At 44.8% G+C, this 15658-nt stretch overlaps 1 protein-coding gene across 3 annotated transcripts in view; it reads right to left on the bottom strand.

Moving 5' to 3' along the window:
• LOC135558965 (ephrin type-A receptor 4-like) overlaps positions 1-15220 on the bottom strand; it is a 41325-nt gene extending 26105 nt beyond the window's left edge. For 2 of the 3 annotated variants that reach the window (XM_064993221.1, XM_064993222.1), the window contains exons 1-4: positions 14865-15220; positions 13652-13719; positions 12581-12889; positions 12067-12421 (exon numbers count right to left, since the gene is read on the bottom strand). In XM_064993221.1, the coding sequence (XP_064849293.1) occupies positions 12067-12421; positions 12581-12889; positions 13652-13719; positions 14865-14991 (859 nt within the window). In that variant the 5' untranslated portion in view covers positions 14992-15220. The remainder of the gene's footprint in view (positions 1-12066; positions 12422-12580; positions 12890-13651; positions 13720-14864) is intronic. The other variant, XM_064993220.1, reaches the window with a different exon arrangement.
• Positions 15221-15658: the final 438 nt, after the last annotated feature.

The following is a 15658-nucleotide window of genomic DNA, read 5'->3' as shown; positions in this document are numbered from 1 at the left end:
GTTTTTCCTCTCTCTTTCCCTCCCTCTCTCTCTCTGTTTTCCCTCTCTGTATTCCTTGCTCCCTCTCTGTTTTCCCTCTCTGTATTCCTTGCTCCCTCTCTGTTTTCCCTCTCTGTATTCCTTGCTCCCTCTCTGTTTTTCCCCCTCTCCCTCCCTCTCTGTTTTCCTTCTCTCTCTCTTCCTCCCTCTCTGTTTTTCCTTCTCTTTCCCTCCTCTGTTTTTCCTCTCTCTTTCCCTCCTTCTCTGTTTTTCCTCTCTCTTTCCCTCCCTCTCTGTTTTTCCTCTCTGTATTCCTTGCTCCCTCTCTGTTTTCCCTCTCTGTATTCCTTGCTCCCTCTCTGTTTTTCCCCCTCTCCCTCCCTCTCTGTTTTTCCTCTCTCTCTCTTTCCTCCCTCTCTGTTTTTCCTCTCTCTTTCCCTCCTTCTCTGTTTTCTCTCTCTTTCCCTCCCTCTGTTTTCCTCTCTCTTTCCCTCTCTGTTTTTCCTCTTTCTTTCCCTCCCTCTGTTTTTTTTCCCTCTCTCTCTCTCTGTTTTCCCTCTCTGTATTCCTTGCTCCCTCTCTGTTTTCCCTCTCTCTCTGTTTCCCTCTCTGCATTCCTTGCTCCCTCTCTGTTTTCCCTCTCTGTATTCCTTGCTCCCTCTCTGTTTTCCCTCTCTGTATTCCTTGCTCCCTCTCTGTTTTCCCTCTCTGTTTTCCCTCTCTGTATTCCTTGCTCCCTCTGTTTTTCCTCCCTCTTTCCCTCCCTTTCTGTTTTCCTCTCTCTCTCTCTGTTTTCCTGTGTGGCTCAGTCGGTAGAGCATCTTGCAACGCCAAGCGTCTTCGATTCCCGCTGGGGCCACCAATATGTAAAAGTAGTGGCCCCAGCCGACTTGTTTTCGCCTCTCTAAATGGGATATATATTATTATTATATATTTCCCTCTCTGTATTCCTTGCTCCCTCTCTGTTTTCCCTCTCTGTATTCATTGCTCCCTCTCTGTATTCATTGCTCCCTCTCTGTTTTCCCTCTCTGTATTCCTTGCTCCCTCTCTGTTTTCCCTCTCTGTATTCCTTGCTCCCTCTCTGTTTTTCCTCTCTTCCCTCCCTCTCTGTTTTCCTCTCTTTCTCTCTCTCTCTCTCTCTGTTTTCCCTCTCTGTATTCCTTGCTCCCTCTCTGTTTTCCCTCTCTGTATTCCTTGCTCCCTCTCTGTTTTCCCTCTCTGTATTCCTTTCTCCCTCTCTGTTTTCCCTCTCTGTATTCCTTGCTCCCTCTCTGTTTTCCTCTCTCTTCCTCCCTCTCTGTTTTCCCTCCCTCTCTGTTTTTCCTCTCTCTTTCCATTCTCTTTCCCTCCCTCTCTGTTTTTCCTCTCTCTTTCCCTCCCTCTCTGTTTTCCTCTCTCTTTTCCCTCTCTGTTTTTCCTCTCTCTTTCCCTCCCTCTCTGTTTTTCCTCTCTGTATTCCTTGCTCCCTCTCTGTTTTCCCTCTCTGTATTCCTTGCTCCCTCTCTGTTTTTCCCCCTCTCCCTCCCTCTCTGTTTTTCCTCTCTCTCTCTCTTCCTCCCTCTCTGTTTTTCCTCTCTCTTTCCCTCCTCTGTTTTTCCTCTCTCTTTCCCTCCTTCTCTGTTTTTCCTCTCTTTCCCTCCCTCTCTGTTTTTCCTCTCTCTTTCCCTCCCTCTCTGTTTTTTTCCTCTCTTTCCCTCCCTCTCTGTTTTTCCTCTCTCTTTCCCTCCTTCTCTGTTTTCTCTCTTTCCTCCCTCTCTGTTTTTCTCTCTCTTTCCCTCCCTCTGTTTTTCCTCTCTCTTTCCCTCCCTCTGTTTTTTCTCTCTCTCTCTCTCTCTCTGTTTTCCCTCTCTGTATTCCTTGCTCCCTCTCTGTTTTCCCTCTCTGTATTCCTTGCTCCCTCTCTGTTTTCCCTCTCTCTCTGTTTCCCTCTCTGCATTCCTTGCTCCCTCTCTGTTTTCCCTCTCTGTATTCCTTGCTCCCTCTCTGTATTCCTTGCTCCCTCTCTGTTTTCCCTCTCTGTATTCCTTGCTCCCTCTCTGTTTTCCCTCTCTGTTTTCCCTCTCTGTATTCCTTGCTCCCTCTCTGTTTTCCCTCTCTGTATTCATTGCTCCCTCTCTGTATTCATTGCTCCCTCTCTGTTTTCCCTCTCTGTATTCCTTGCTCCCTCTCTGTTTTCCTCCCTCTTTCCCTCCCTCTCTGTTTTTCCTCTCCTCTCTCTCTGTTTTCCCTCTCTGTATTCCTTGCTCCTCTCTGTTTTCCCTCTCTGTATTCCTTGCTCCCTCTCTGTTTTCCCTCTCTGTATTCCTTGCTCCCTCTGTTTTCCCTCTCTGTATTCCTTGCTCCCTCTCTGTTTTCCCTCTCTGTATTCCTTGCTCCCTCTCTGTTTTCCCTCTCTGTATTCCTTGCTCCCTCTGTTTTCCCTCTCTGTATTCCTTGCTCCCTCTGTTTTCCCTCTCTGTATTCATTGCTCCCTCTCTGTTTTCCCTCTCTGTATTCCTTGCTCCCTCTCTGTTTTTCCTCCCTCTTTCCCTCCCTCTCTGTTTTTCCTCTCTCTCTCTGTCTCTCTGTCTCTGTCTCTCTGTCTCTCTCTGTGTTTTTCCTCTCTCCCTCCCTATCTGTTTCTCTCTCTCTCCCTCCCTCTCTGTTTCTCTCTCTCTGGAATGCTTTGAAGATTGTTATTGTTTTTTTATAGCTCAATCGATACCAGTTAAGCGCTGACTGCATAAGAACATGCACACACACACGTGCACTAACACACACAGATAGGAGCCATTCACATCCGTGAACCCTGCTTGTATGGCTCTATGTCAATCACTTTACAGCTGTAGGCCTTGATGTCGACATTTTACATTTGAGTCATTTATCTAGCCGACACGCTTATCCAGAGTGACGTACAATTAGTTAGTGCATTCTTCAATCTTAAGATGAATGCAGACAACCACGTATCACAGTCGAAGTAAATGCATTTTTCCTCAATACAGAAGTTATCAGAAAGACAGTGCTAGTTGCAAAAGGCAAGTGCAGGTTTGTTTTTGACTGAGCCCCCGCTATCAATGAGTGAGTGAAGTTCCAGGTATTATAATACTATCAGTAGAGATCTTGGTGTGTGTGTGACACCATAAGGTCGTAAACTGTTGAGGATGGTGGTCTTTGTGAGGGTGCGACAGAGGGGAAAGAGGTGTGGAGAGAGAGAGAGAGAGAGAGAGAGAGAGAGAGAGAGAGAGAGAGAGAGAGAAGGAGAGCAGCAGTCCGCAGCAGTAGCTCTCTCTTATATAGGGCTAATAACGCCTTTATGAGCTGTCATTCCAGGTCAACGCTCACTCTCCCTTTGCAGCACAAACACAAATCATGACACACACACACAAGCCTTTCCCTTCAGAGAGAGGAATGATGAAAAATAGAGAATATCAGAGACTGTGGGGAAAGAGAAGAGAGAGGGACAGAAACATAGAAGATAGGGAATGAGCGAGAGAAAGAAAGAAACAGTGACGTGAAAAGACGAAGGAGTGTTTATGGGTTGGTGGCCACACTCCCTCCCTTTCTTATTCTCTCCCTCGCTCTTTCACCTTCCCTCTGTTCATTGTGGGAAAAAAGGGAGAAAGGCAGGATGGGACGGAGACAAAGCCAGCTCACAGCCTTGAGTCCTGCCCTCCTGCTACAATGCAATAGCTCACGGTGTGCCAACAATGTGTGCCAGTGTGGCTGTATGTGTGTGTGTGTGTGTGTGTGTGTGTGTGTGTGTGTGTGTGTTCATGTCAACGGCAGGTCAGGTATCGCGTGTCTCTATGATGGACAGCCCCTGGGTCGTCCATCAGACTCAGAGACAGGAGTCCCGCCCAGCAGAATGCACACAGTAGGAGTGTGTGTGTGTGTGTGTGTGTGTGTGTGTGTGTGTGTGTGTGTGTGTGTGTGTGTGTGTGTGTGTGTGTGTGTGTGTGTGTGTGTGAGGGAGGGGGGTGGCAGTTGACAGAGGAGGAAGGACAGTAGGACACACACACACAAACACACGCACTGTAAACAATCAGATCCTTGGCTCTTGTCTCCAGTCTCCTGATGAGAGCAGCTGAAGCTGCTAGCCAAACCCAGCAGGTAAGGGGTAGACAACTCACATTACTCTCTATTATCCCTAAACTCTCTCTCTCTCTCTCTGTGTGCAAGAGATATCCCTCTCCACTCCTGTAGTTTCTCCTTCCCCTTTGCTCTTCATTTGACAGAAAATGCTGAGTTGGGTAGAGTGAGGAAATGAGTGTTGGCTACTTCATTTTTACTACAAACTCCATAAACTGTGTGAGTGAGTGAGTGAGTGAGTGAGTGAGTGAGTGAGTGAGTGAGTGAGTGAGAAGCACATCTTTGACTATGTACAGACTCAGTGAGCATAGCCTTGCTATTGAGAAAGGATGCCGAAGGCAGACCTGGCTCTCAAGAGAAGACAGGCTATGTGCACACTGCCCACAAAATGAGGTGGAAACTGAGCTGCACTTCCTAACCTCCTGCCAAACGTATGACAATAGAGACATATATTTCCCTCAGATTACACAGACCCAAAGAATTCGAAAAACTAATCCAATTTTGATAAACTCCCATATCTATTGGGTGAAATACCACAGTATGCAATCACAACAGCAAGATTTGCCGTCACTTGCTCTGGCAATGTAAACATATGTTTCCCATGCACAGACAGAGAGACAGAGACAGAGACAGACAGAGAGAGAGACAGACAGAGAGAGACAGAGAGAGAGAGAGAGAGAGAGAGACAGAGAGACAGAGAGAGACAGAGAGAAAGAGAGAGAGAGAGAGACAGAGACAGACAGAGAGAGACAGAGAGAGAGAGAGAGAGAGCGAGAGAGAATTGTTGCCGGGGGCTTCTGACATGCTAATATTCTCACTGTCAGTTCCAACCGCCCCTCCCCCAGCCTGGGCACACACACTAAACACTGTGTGAATGTGAAACTAAATCCACATAGACTAGTGTGTAACTAGCAGGTCTGGGTGACTGATGGAGGAAAGAGGAGCGACAAACTCTGTAAATATCCTCCAAGACAACGAGTGTCAACACCTTTCCAATGACACATGCATTCCACATACAAACACACAGGGCTGTGCTTGCATATCTGTGCGTGCGGTGGTGAGGTAGGAGCTAATCCTGGTTTACCCTAAGGGAAAGGCAGGCTGACAGTCAGACAGACAGACAGACATCTCACTCACTCAGGGGAGCCATATATAACATCTAACCAGGCTCTCATACAGATGTTCTGTCGTGTGTCACTGCAGAGGTGACACATCTGCATTGAGGATCATAGTTCTTCTGGTTAGGAACTCTGATTTTGTTCACAAGCCACAAGAGGAAGTACCGGAACACAAGAGGGATTACGTAATCAGACGAGATTGCAACATTTAAGTAGCTATATTCTGCTACAATGTTGAAGAGCCCCTTGATCACAGAGGAGTGAATGGGACAGGCCTTGGGATCACTAATCTACAATGGTTAACTCTGGAAAAACTCATCTAGTTTTCCCCAGGTCTACCAGGCACCCATAACTCCCTCTGATGTCCATCCCTCCCTCTCATTTATCACTCCATCCATCCATCCATCACTCCGTCCCTCCCTCTATCCATCACCTAGACAGCCGACACACTGGAGCGGTCAGGGGCACTTCCGACTCACAGAGAGAGAGAGAGCGAGAGAGAGAGGACGACAGGACAGGGTTATAGAGAAACTCACACACACACACATGCACACACAGGCAGGCACACACACTGTATGTAATGAGATAGATTTGCATTTGATCTGGATTTGAATTTGCGCAAAAAAAATGAATATGTAAATGACCTAGATGATAGCAATAAAAGGGCACCTTTACTGTGAATGTTTCCCTTTCACTCTCTCCTCTTGTTCTCCCACTCCCTACACCTATCTCATCTCTCTATCGGTCTCCCTCGTCTCTCTCACTCTCTCGCTCGCTCTCTTCTCTTTCAGTAGACAGGTGATGATCATGTATTCAGTATTCTCCCACAGAGAGAAGCAGACAGGATATGAATATTCAGACTGTCAATACCTTTTGTTTTACAGACACAGAAGGAGAAGCAACACACAGCACAGTGATCACACACACATTTCCAAAATAATATCCATATTCAACGGGTGTTGAGTGTTCGTAAATATGTCAGTTATTCTGCACTCTGGCACAGTCAGACGAGAGTGCTCTGAAATCGGAGAAGATAGACGTAGCTGGTAAATTCGCTCTGGCTATCAACAGTTGTCGCAGTGACATTCTATTGAAATGGTTAGTTGCATAGTGGAGTATTTTGTTAAAACCTCTTGAAGCTAGGGGGCACTATTTTTATTTTTGGAAAAATAACGTTCCCAAAGTAAACCGCCTATTTCTCAGGACCAGATGCTAGAATATGCATATAATTGACAGCTTAGGATAGAAAACACTCTAAAGTTTCCAAAACTGTCAAAAATATTGTCTGTGAGTATAACAGAACTGATATCGCAGGCGAAATCCTGAGAAAAATCCAATCAGGAAGTGACTCTTATTTTGAAACCCCCGTCTTTCTATGCATCCCTATTGCCCATTGAAAGGGATATCAACCAGATTCCTTTTTCTGTGGCTTCCCTAAAATGTCTACAGCCTTTAGACGTAGTTTCAGGCCTTTATTTTGACGAATGAGCGTAAACGTCCACATTGCGTAAGTGGTCAGTTGTTGGCTAAACAGAGAGGTAGCCATTTTTCCTCCCGGTCTTACTGAAAAACCAACTGTCCCGATTGATATATTATCGAATAGATATTTGAAAAACACCTTGAGGATTGATTATAAAAAATGTTTGCCATGTTTCTGTTGATATTATGGATATAATTTGGAATTTCTGTCTGCGTTGTCGTGACCGCTATTTCCGGTGGATTCCTAGGCATAACGCATCAAACTCACGGAGGTATTTGGATATAAAAAATATCTTTATGGAACAAAAGGAACATTTCCTGTCTAACTGGGAGTCTCGTGAGTGAAAACATCTGAAGCTCATCAAAGGTAAGCGATTAATTTGATTGCTTTTCTGATTTTCGTGACCAAGTTACCTGCCGCTAGGTGTACATAATGTTTTGTTAGTATATCGATAAACTTACACATGCTTATTGTTTTCGCTGTAAAGCATAATTTCAAAATCTGAGACGACAATTATCCCGGATCCCGGGGGGGGGGTCCAAGAGGTTAAGCCATGTAGATTGCAGATTCATGCAGGTAGCTAACCAACCAGGTTCAATGTTGGCTAGCTAACACTAGGCTATAACGAGCAAAGCAAATGGCTCTGAGATATGTATATTAAGATCATATCAGCCAGCTAACGTTAGCTAGCTAGCTAACAGTACACTTGAACTTGAAATGAAAATGACTTTGTCAAAATTAGAAACGCGCAATATCTGAAAATGTGGCTAGCTAGACTATCTTACCCATATACATCATGTATGGGCGCTTCTCCCTATCAAGGATGCCATGTATGCCCTTAGTATGAAGATGTAATCCGGAGATAAGTGTTTTCTCCATCTCCTTAGCTATCGTACTCTAATTCTACTGATTTCAAAACTCGGTCCTCCAGAAAGTGGCTCTCCTGTGAAGTAGTGACCCGAGACATACGCCTAGTTTCCTGAAACGAGACACATTTATGTCTTGCACAGAATAGAATAGGTTAACTTTTGTACTATGTAAGATAGTAAATTGACATAGGCTAGTTATTTTGCCATTTGTTAGGCCTACTCATCATATTGGCTGATGAAGTAAATGTGGAGAGTTCTTCCAATATCTTCAATATGTACCTCGGAATTGGATATGGACACGCGCATTTGTATCCCCGATGTGTCTGTCTTCACTTGTAGCCTGTGAGAAAAACCTGATCACTTGAGAGAGAGCCATGTGAGTGAGAGGTGCTTCGGAACATGCAGCACTCCAGGCCAAGGGCACAATGGCCACTGGCCGCAAAAGGCATGGATATTTTTATGGTGCATTACGGCCAAACAAAGGGGACACCGCAGGGAAATTCAAGCCGTTATCAAGTGCTTGTCTAATTGTGAATGAGAGACTGATGAAGTGTGCACAGCCTGCGCAAAAAAAAACAAAGCAGAGCTAATGCCTTTGAAGCCACTTTTTTCAAATCATCAATAGACTCGCATCATGCAGCCTTACAATGTATTAAACATCAAAACATATCGCCCAACGTTTGTAGAACAACTAAAGTTACATTTCTTTGTTAACCGCTCAACACAGAATAGCCGCATATGTGCACTCCTTCAAATAGTTTGGAGGAAATATCCTTTCTATTTAATTCAGCTTAGTTCAAGTGTATTCTTCATACTATAATATAAGATAATGCAACAGAATTCTAAGCTAATCTCGTCTGCTAAATGAACTAGTGTAGCCCACAGCCATTTGGCATAGCCAGATCAGGGCCTAACATAAGGACAACTCAACTTCTGTTCTTCTGAAATAGACTAATCATGTTTCTTAACACCTGTCTAAAAATATATTGAATTTATTGTGAAGGTGTAGGCTATATTACATCAGTTATTTGCTTGACAATCACCAGTTAACAAAATGTTGTGACAGGATACACATGAGTATCCTTGATGAAAGGTGGCCATTGAGGAGGGGAGGACACTTCTGTTCACCTACTAACGAATCGACGTCTCCCCAACCACTCAACCACTCATCGGTTTCCGTGTCAAGAGAGAGGACGGAGGAGAGAGGGTGGAAGACAGACTTTTGCTCAAATGATTAAATGCTTATGTCACCTGAGCTAGCGAAACAGCGCCCCACTGTCTTCCTATCTGTAGTCCATGTAAGAGTATGACATGTCATGCACATGGGCTACACATACTGAGGCAGATGGGTGCTGTTTCGCTCGGGTGATTTATCTGGTATCGTTGCGTCTATGTCGACGTCTCAGTCAAATAAATGATCAATATTGAAATATTTTATTTGGATGGGCAAGGAGGTACAGTAGGGCGGGCCAGGCCCCATAAGGCCCACCCATAACGCTGGCCCTGTCTCTCTCTCTCTGGCCATCTCTCTCCACACACACACACACACACACACACACACACACACACACACACACACACACACACACACACACACACACACACACACACACACACACACACACATAACCAAATCCTCTGTTGGTTGAGTTACTGGAGGTGCACCGGAGTGAATTGCAGTTATAACGTCTCTCTGACGTCGATCACACTTGGACAACCGCCACCATGCATCTTATTAAATCTCATTTCAGGTCTCTCTCTATCTCTCTCTTACTCACTTTATTTCACCTCTCCCTCCACACAGTGTCTTCGGAAAGTATCCAGACCCCTTGACTTGTTCCACATTTTGTTACGTTACAGCCTTATTCTAATATGGATGAAATGTGTTTTTCTCAGCAATCTATACACAGTCCATAATGACAAAGCAAAGAAAAAAACAGAAATACCTTATTTACACAAGTATTCAGACCCTTTGCTATGAGACTCGAAATTGAGCTCAGGTGCATCCCTTCCAAGACTCAGACCATGAGAAACAAGAATCTCTGGTCCAATGAAACCAAGATTGAACTCTTTGGCCTGAATGGCAAGTGTCACGTCTGGCATCTTATCGCTCTGGCATCTTATCGCTCTGGATAAGAGCGTCTGCCAAATGACTTAAATGTAAATGTAAATGTAAATGCACCATCCCTACGGTGAAGCATGGTGGTGGCAGCACCATGCTGTGGGGATGTTTTACAGCGGCAGGGACTGGGAGACTAGTCAGGATCGAGGGAAAGATGAACAGAGCAAAGTACAGAGAGATCCTTGATGAAAACCTGTTCCAGAGCGCTCAGGGCCTCAGACTGGGGCGAGTGTTTCCCTTCCAACAGGACAACAACCCTAAGCACACAGCCAAGACAATGCAGGAGTGGCTTCGGGACAAGTTTCTGAATGTCCTTGAGTGGCCCAGCCAGAGTCCGGACTTGAACCCGATCGATCTCTGGAGAGACCTGAAAATAGCTGTGCAGCCACGTTCCCCATCCAACCTGACAGAGCTTGAGAGGATCTGCAGTGAGGAATGGGAAAAACTCCCCAAATACAGGTGTGCCAAGCTTGTAGCGTCATACCCCAAAAGACTTGAGGCTGTAATCGCTGCCAAAGGTGCTTCAACAAAGTACTGAGTAAAGGGTCTGAATACTTATGTAAATGTGATATTTTATTTATATATAAAAAAAAATTGTTGCAAGAATTTGTAAAAAACAGTTTTTGCTTTGTCATGATAGGGTATTGTGTGTAGATGTATGAGGGAAAAAAATGATTAAATACATTTTAGAACAAGGCTGTAATGTAACAAAATGTGGAAAAAGTCAAGGGGTCTGAATACTTTCCCGAAGGCACACACAAACACATATACACACTGCAGAAATTAGAAACACACACACTCACACACAGATAACGCCCACATAGGACACCCAGTAATAGCAGCAGATGAGCAACCACAGCTGAACAAAGTCCCTCTAAAAAGGCGCCGTCAAAACTCTAACAAAACGCAGAGATCCTTTTTCATTCCGGAGTCTGGCTGTCCCATTCACATTTAAACCACCTCTGTTGTCTCTCCTCCCCTTCTCTGTCCCCTCCCTTGCTTCCTCTCCTCCCAGCCCGAATCACAGCTGTCAGAGTTTTGACGTCTTTATCAACCTCGGTCATGACCCTGCCCTTCACAACTTAACAGAGTGTATTTGTGTGTGTGTCTGTCAAAGTTTTTGACGGCTTCATCAAGCCTGGTCATGACCCTGCTCTTAAAGGTGTGTGTGTGTATGTGCGAGTGTGAGGGTAAGGTTGGGGGTAAGGGACATTGGGGGATATAGTTGAGGGAAACGGGGGGGGGTAACCTCTCTTATGTTTGTGTTCATGCCCCTGTGTGAGCCCACTGCACCACCTCTAACACCCCGACATAGTAACAATTGGGGGGGGGGGGGGGGCTGGGCTATCATTGATGCCTTATGCCTTAAATGGCCTCCTTATAGAACCCCCTCTCTATTCACAAACTAATTCCTCCTTATTTTCCTCCCCCTCTCTCTCTCCAATCCTCCACCCCTACTCCACCTCTATCCACCGGTATCTCTCTGCACGGCTCTATTTCTCTCTCTGTCTCTTTATAGCGCTCTGCAGCGCTAAACAGTCTTCTACTCATTCCCTGCCTCGCTTTGTCATTTCTCTCTCCCTATTGGTCACCCGTCCATTGTTTGCAGTCCGCTAATTGATATGACGGAGAGACTTAATCTAGGGTCCAATCGGTCGTCAAGCCTGACAGTGTATTGGCAAATCACTAGAGCACTCCAGCCCTGAGTGGGCTGTTTCAACTTAGAGTGGGGAAAAGGAAATACTTAAAAAGAGCTAGTCCTTCACTTCAGTTCAAAGGTGATCAGAGTCAAGGGTCTAGTTAAATCTTGTTAAAGAAAACAGCCTTTAGACGTCATTAACTCTGCTATGGATAAAGAGAGGGAGGTCTGGATGGAGAGAAGGAGGGAGAGAAGCTGGTGTCTGTCAAATACAGAAACGCTTGATAGCTGTCCCTTTCTCTACTATCACAGACACACACCTTCTGCTCGGGTCCGCAGGCCTTTAAAAGTTGAAGCTGTTTGTTATATAATTAGCCTGCTGGGATGGCCATAATAAATAGGGTTGAGAGAATAGACCCACAGCTGTATATCATACCCTACTGAAGCACTGACGCTCAACTGTTGTGTGTGTGTGTGTGTGTGTGTGTGTGTGTGTGTGTGTGTGTGTGTGTGTGTGTGTGTGTGTGTGTGTGTGTGTGTGTGTGTGTGTGTGTGTGTGTGTGTGTGTGGAACAGAGACTCTCTATTCAGAGAGAGTAATGGTGTACTATAAAACTGTCTTCAGAACGTCTGTTCCCTCCAGTCTCGCCTATTTCCCTCACTCTCTCTTCCAGAGGTCCAAGAGCTGATGACTTAACTTTAGCTCAGTCGCCTAAGTGCATACGCCCGGGGGTTCGATACAATTTAGAAGAAAATGTGGTCATTAAATTAAAAGTAAATCAAATGCCTTACCCTGACAGGCTCCGCTTTTCTCCTCGTATCCCAAGTTACAGACACACCCTCCAATGGGGACCAGCCATTCCCCGTCTGCGCCACAATACATCTTGGGCTCCTCCCTCTCTTCTGATTGGTTCACGCACGACCCCCTGACCTCCACTAACGAGGAAGTGTCAGCTCCGGTGTTGGTATCTGGGAAGGTTGCTAAGTTGCGGACAGTGAGGGGGCAGGTTTTGTAGAAGACGCGTACGGAAACCAGAGCGATGCAGGCGCCAACATCCTGGAACGCCAGGTAGAAACCCTTCCGGGTTGTGACCTTTACGTCACGCACCTCAGTGTTCAACTTCATGATGCGGTCCCCAATGTCCACCTGATCATTGTAATAATAACATAATTACTGATAATAAATAGCCATAAGAACACAACAATGTTCCTTCATTGTAATTTTCACATTGAAAAAACATAATCAAACACACCATCAGATCTTAAAATTTAACAAAGAGATTAAAAACAAACCAAGGCTCCTAACCTGAGTGAAGCTCTCGTCGGCTGCCACAGTGTCGATCTTGAGAAAGTTGCTCTCTCTGATGTAGTGCTCTCTGTCGTTGTTAGACTCATAGTAGTAGAGGTTGAAGGTCTCCTTACAGGTGCCGGTGACTCCAGGCAGGCTGTTACAGTCCCGGAGGGTGAACTTGATCTCGACGTAGATGCGCTGCGCTCCAGACCGAGGGATCCAGTCGGTTCTAAGCCAGTTGCTCTGGCTGGGTTCCATCACGTTACACACCTGGTACGTTCTGATAGGGACGTTCTTCTCATCCATGATGCTTACCTCCTCCCACTGGGAACACACATTCTGATCATTAGACCAAAGTCATTTCTAGTCATTAATCAGCTTCAGTGATGACAAAACCTTCCATGCGTTTATCTTGGATAGTTTATCAAAGACGTTTTATGGAGTTGCATAGTGACCTTGCCTAACTATGGCATCTTATTACTAATGTGGCCTCCCACTCCCTGCTGGTGAGAGCTTTAGATGAACCGAGCCAGAGACGGTGTGTGTATAGAGGTATTCTATAGGAGCTGTCATAGAGTATGACTCCAAGTTTTATTCCCTCCTTTGGAGTCTTTGTTGAAGGACAGAAATCACAGCTGTCTCAGTCGTAAAGCTGGACACGGGCCCCGACTGTGATGTGGAGAGGGGTTTGTGTGTGTGCGTGTGTGCGTGCGTAAGCAATGGGTGGGAGGGGGGGGGGTACACTGGCAATCAAAGGGCTCAGTGTGTGGGGACCAGGACCTTGTCAATCAAGCAGTTCAGTAAAAGAAAGTGAGCACAGGGAGACTGGAGAGGAGTCAAGTTCACCAATAACTCTTAAACTAACAAAGAGGCTGGCGAGAGTGAAAGTGAGCGCGAGAGAGGGTGTGCTTGCAATGAAGACAGAGGGAGATGGAGACTGCAGTAGAATGCCGTCTAGCTTGGATTATAGGGTATTGCAAAAAAAAAAAAAAAATACTCACCTATAGTCTACCTGTGTACAACTATGCATTATAAAACACATATTCTCACTGAAATAGGTTATTTTGTCTCGGCAGAACCACATACCCCTCCTTCTGTTGGACTTGCCGCCCATTTCAGCTCCCCAGGAACTGTCCTTGTGTCCAGTAACGTCTCTGAAACACACAGTTACAAACAGGTACGGAAGGTGATTTCCACTTTCCATTGGCAGTACACTCCTCGGCTCAAGAAGAATCCATAAATACTGTATTCATACAGATGCAGACATGGAAAGAAAATTATAAGATTGATAAAATGTCACAAACAGACAGACTATCTCAAATATACTGGAACGAATGTATAGATTTTGGGCTAAACTTTACACATATAGCTCGCCCATGACACTGTGTTGGGATTAACTAGTGCCCCTGTACATTTTTGTCTTTTTTTTTTTTTACAATGACAGCCTACACCGGCCAAACACAGACGACGCTGGGACAATTGCGCACCGCCCTATGGGACTCCCAGTCAATGCCGGTTGTGATACATCCTGGATTCAAACCAGGGTGTCTGTAGTGACACCTGAAGCAATGAGATGCAGTGTCTTAGACCACTGCGCCACTCGGGAGCTCCAACATTGACTCTGTACCGGTATGCCCTATATATCGCCTTGCTATTGTTGTTTTACTGCTACTCTATTATTATTTGTTACTATAATTTCTTATTTTTTTTTACTTAAACCGGCATTGTTAGTTAAGGGCTTGTAAGTAAGATTTTCACTGTAATGTCTGTATTCCGCGCATGTGAAAAATACAATTTGATTTGATTTGGGATAAAACCCCGTAGCGCAAAGGCCGTAGGTCACTGCTGAAACCGAACATGTTTTGACGTTTTACTTGTTGGAAATGTGACATTTGTCAGAATCTGGAGGTTTAATTTGTGCCCCTGTTCAAACTGCTTTCGGCTGAGCAGGCTACTGACTGCATAACATTGAAATTCAGCTAAAATTATAAAGAAAGATAGTTTGGGAGGCAACCACATACATTTTTTGGGATTGCAGTGATTGCGATTATCATTCATCATTCTAAGCTTGTGAAACAAATTGTTGGATAAAATTCAAATGAAAGAGGAACAACTATGTACATACTTCAACTCCCAAGTATGTAACATGCGAAATAAGAAACAGCAGTTTCCAATAGTGCCCGAATATGAAGGGAAAAACGGACCCTCAATTAAGACACGTTAAGTAGCCTAACCAAATATTTCGGAGAACCGTACCCTCCCTTAAGCCTAAACAATTGCAAAACACTGATTTCCTTACCTTCGTTAGGTGGATATACTCGAGCGGTAGAAATAACTGTAAACATCCATATGAACGCAGAAGTTGTTTTGCAAAAACTCGCAGCCATTTGTGCTGTATGGAAGTGTCTCCGTTTAGCTCCGCGCATCCCTGTCGGAAAACTGTGTGTGTGTGTGGGAATGATATACTTGGAACGCTGTGGGCAAAAGGAGGTCCTCTCTCGCTCCCTCTGACGCAGTTGAAGGTATCTTCTCTTCTCTGGTCAGTGGTATCTCGCTAGCATAGGGTGTACGTGTTTGTCAACGTGTGAGTTGTTATATGTCATATGTGTAGATTATGTTGTAATGTCTGCGTATTTTTACTGTTTTACCTGTGCTCCTGGCAATTAAGTCACTGACAGTCGTGTGACAACATCACACTAAGCTCGCGTCATTGATTCGTCATGATGAGCCAATATAACGTGATCGTTTCGATAAATCAACAGACAAGCTTTTAACGAAACATATGTAGTATGTGACAAATAATAACCTTTCTTTTTGTTTGGGATTGAATAGGACTAATTTAAGACAGAAAACTGCTTATAGATTGAAACAAAAGTGATAGATAAAATAGTGTGCTGTTGGCTATATATTGTCGCTTTGGAACTGGGAACACATCAAATATGAAGGTCACTTCCCACTGGGCAAAAACTGGTTGAACCAACATTGTTTCCACGTTATTTCAAGCCAAACAAATATATGTGATGACATTTAGTCAACGTGAGAAACTGTTTCGATTTGCTTAAAGTAACCAATTGAAGGGCATTTCGTCTTTTT

Source organism: Oncorhynchus masou, chromosome 17 (assembly GCF_036934945.1).
Source record: "Oncorhynchus masou masou isolate Uvic2021 chromosome 17, UVic_Omas_1.1, whole genome shotgun sequence".
Lineage (NCBI taxonomy): Eukaryota > Metazoa > Chordata > Actinopteri > Salmoniformes > Salmonidae > Oncorhynchus > Oncorhynchus masou.
This window is presented reverse-complemented; position numbering and strand designations above follow the sequence as displayed.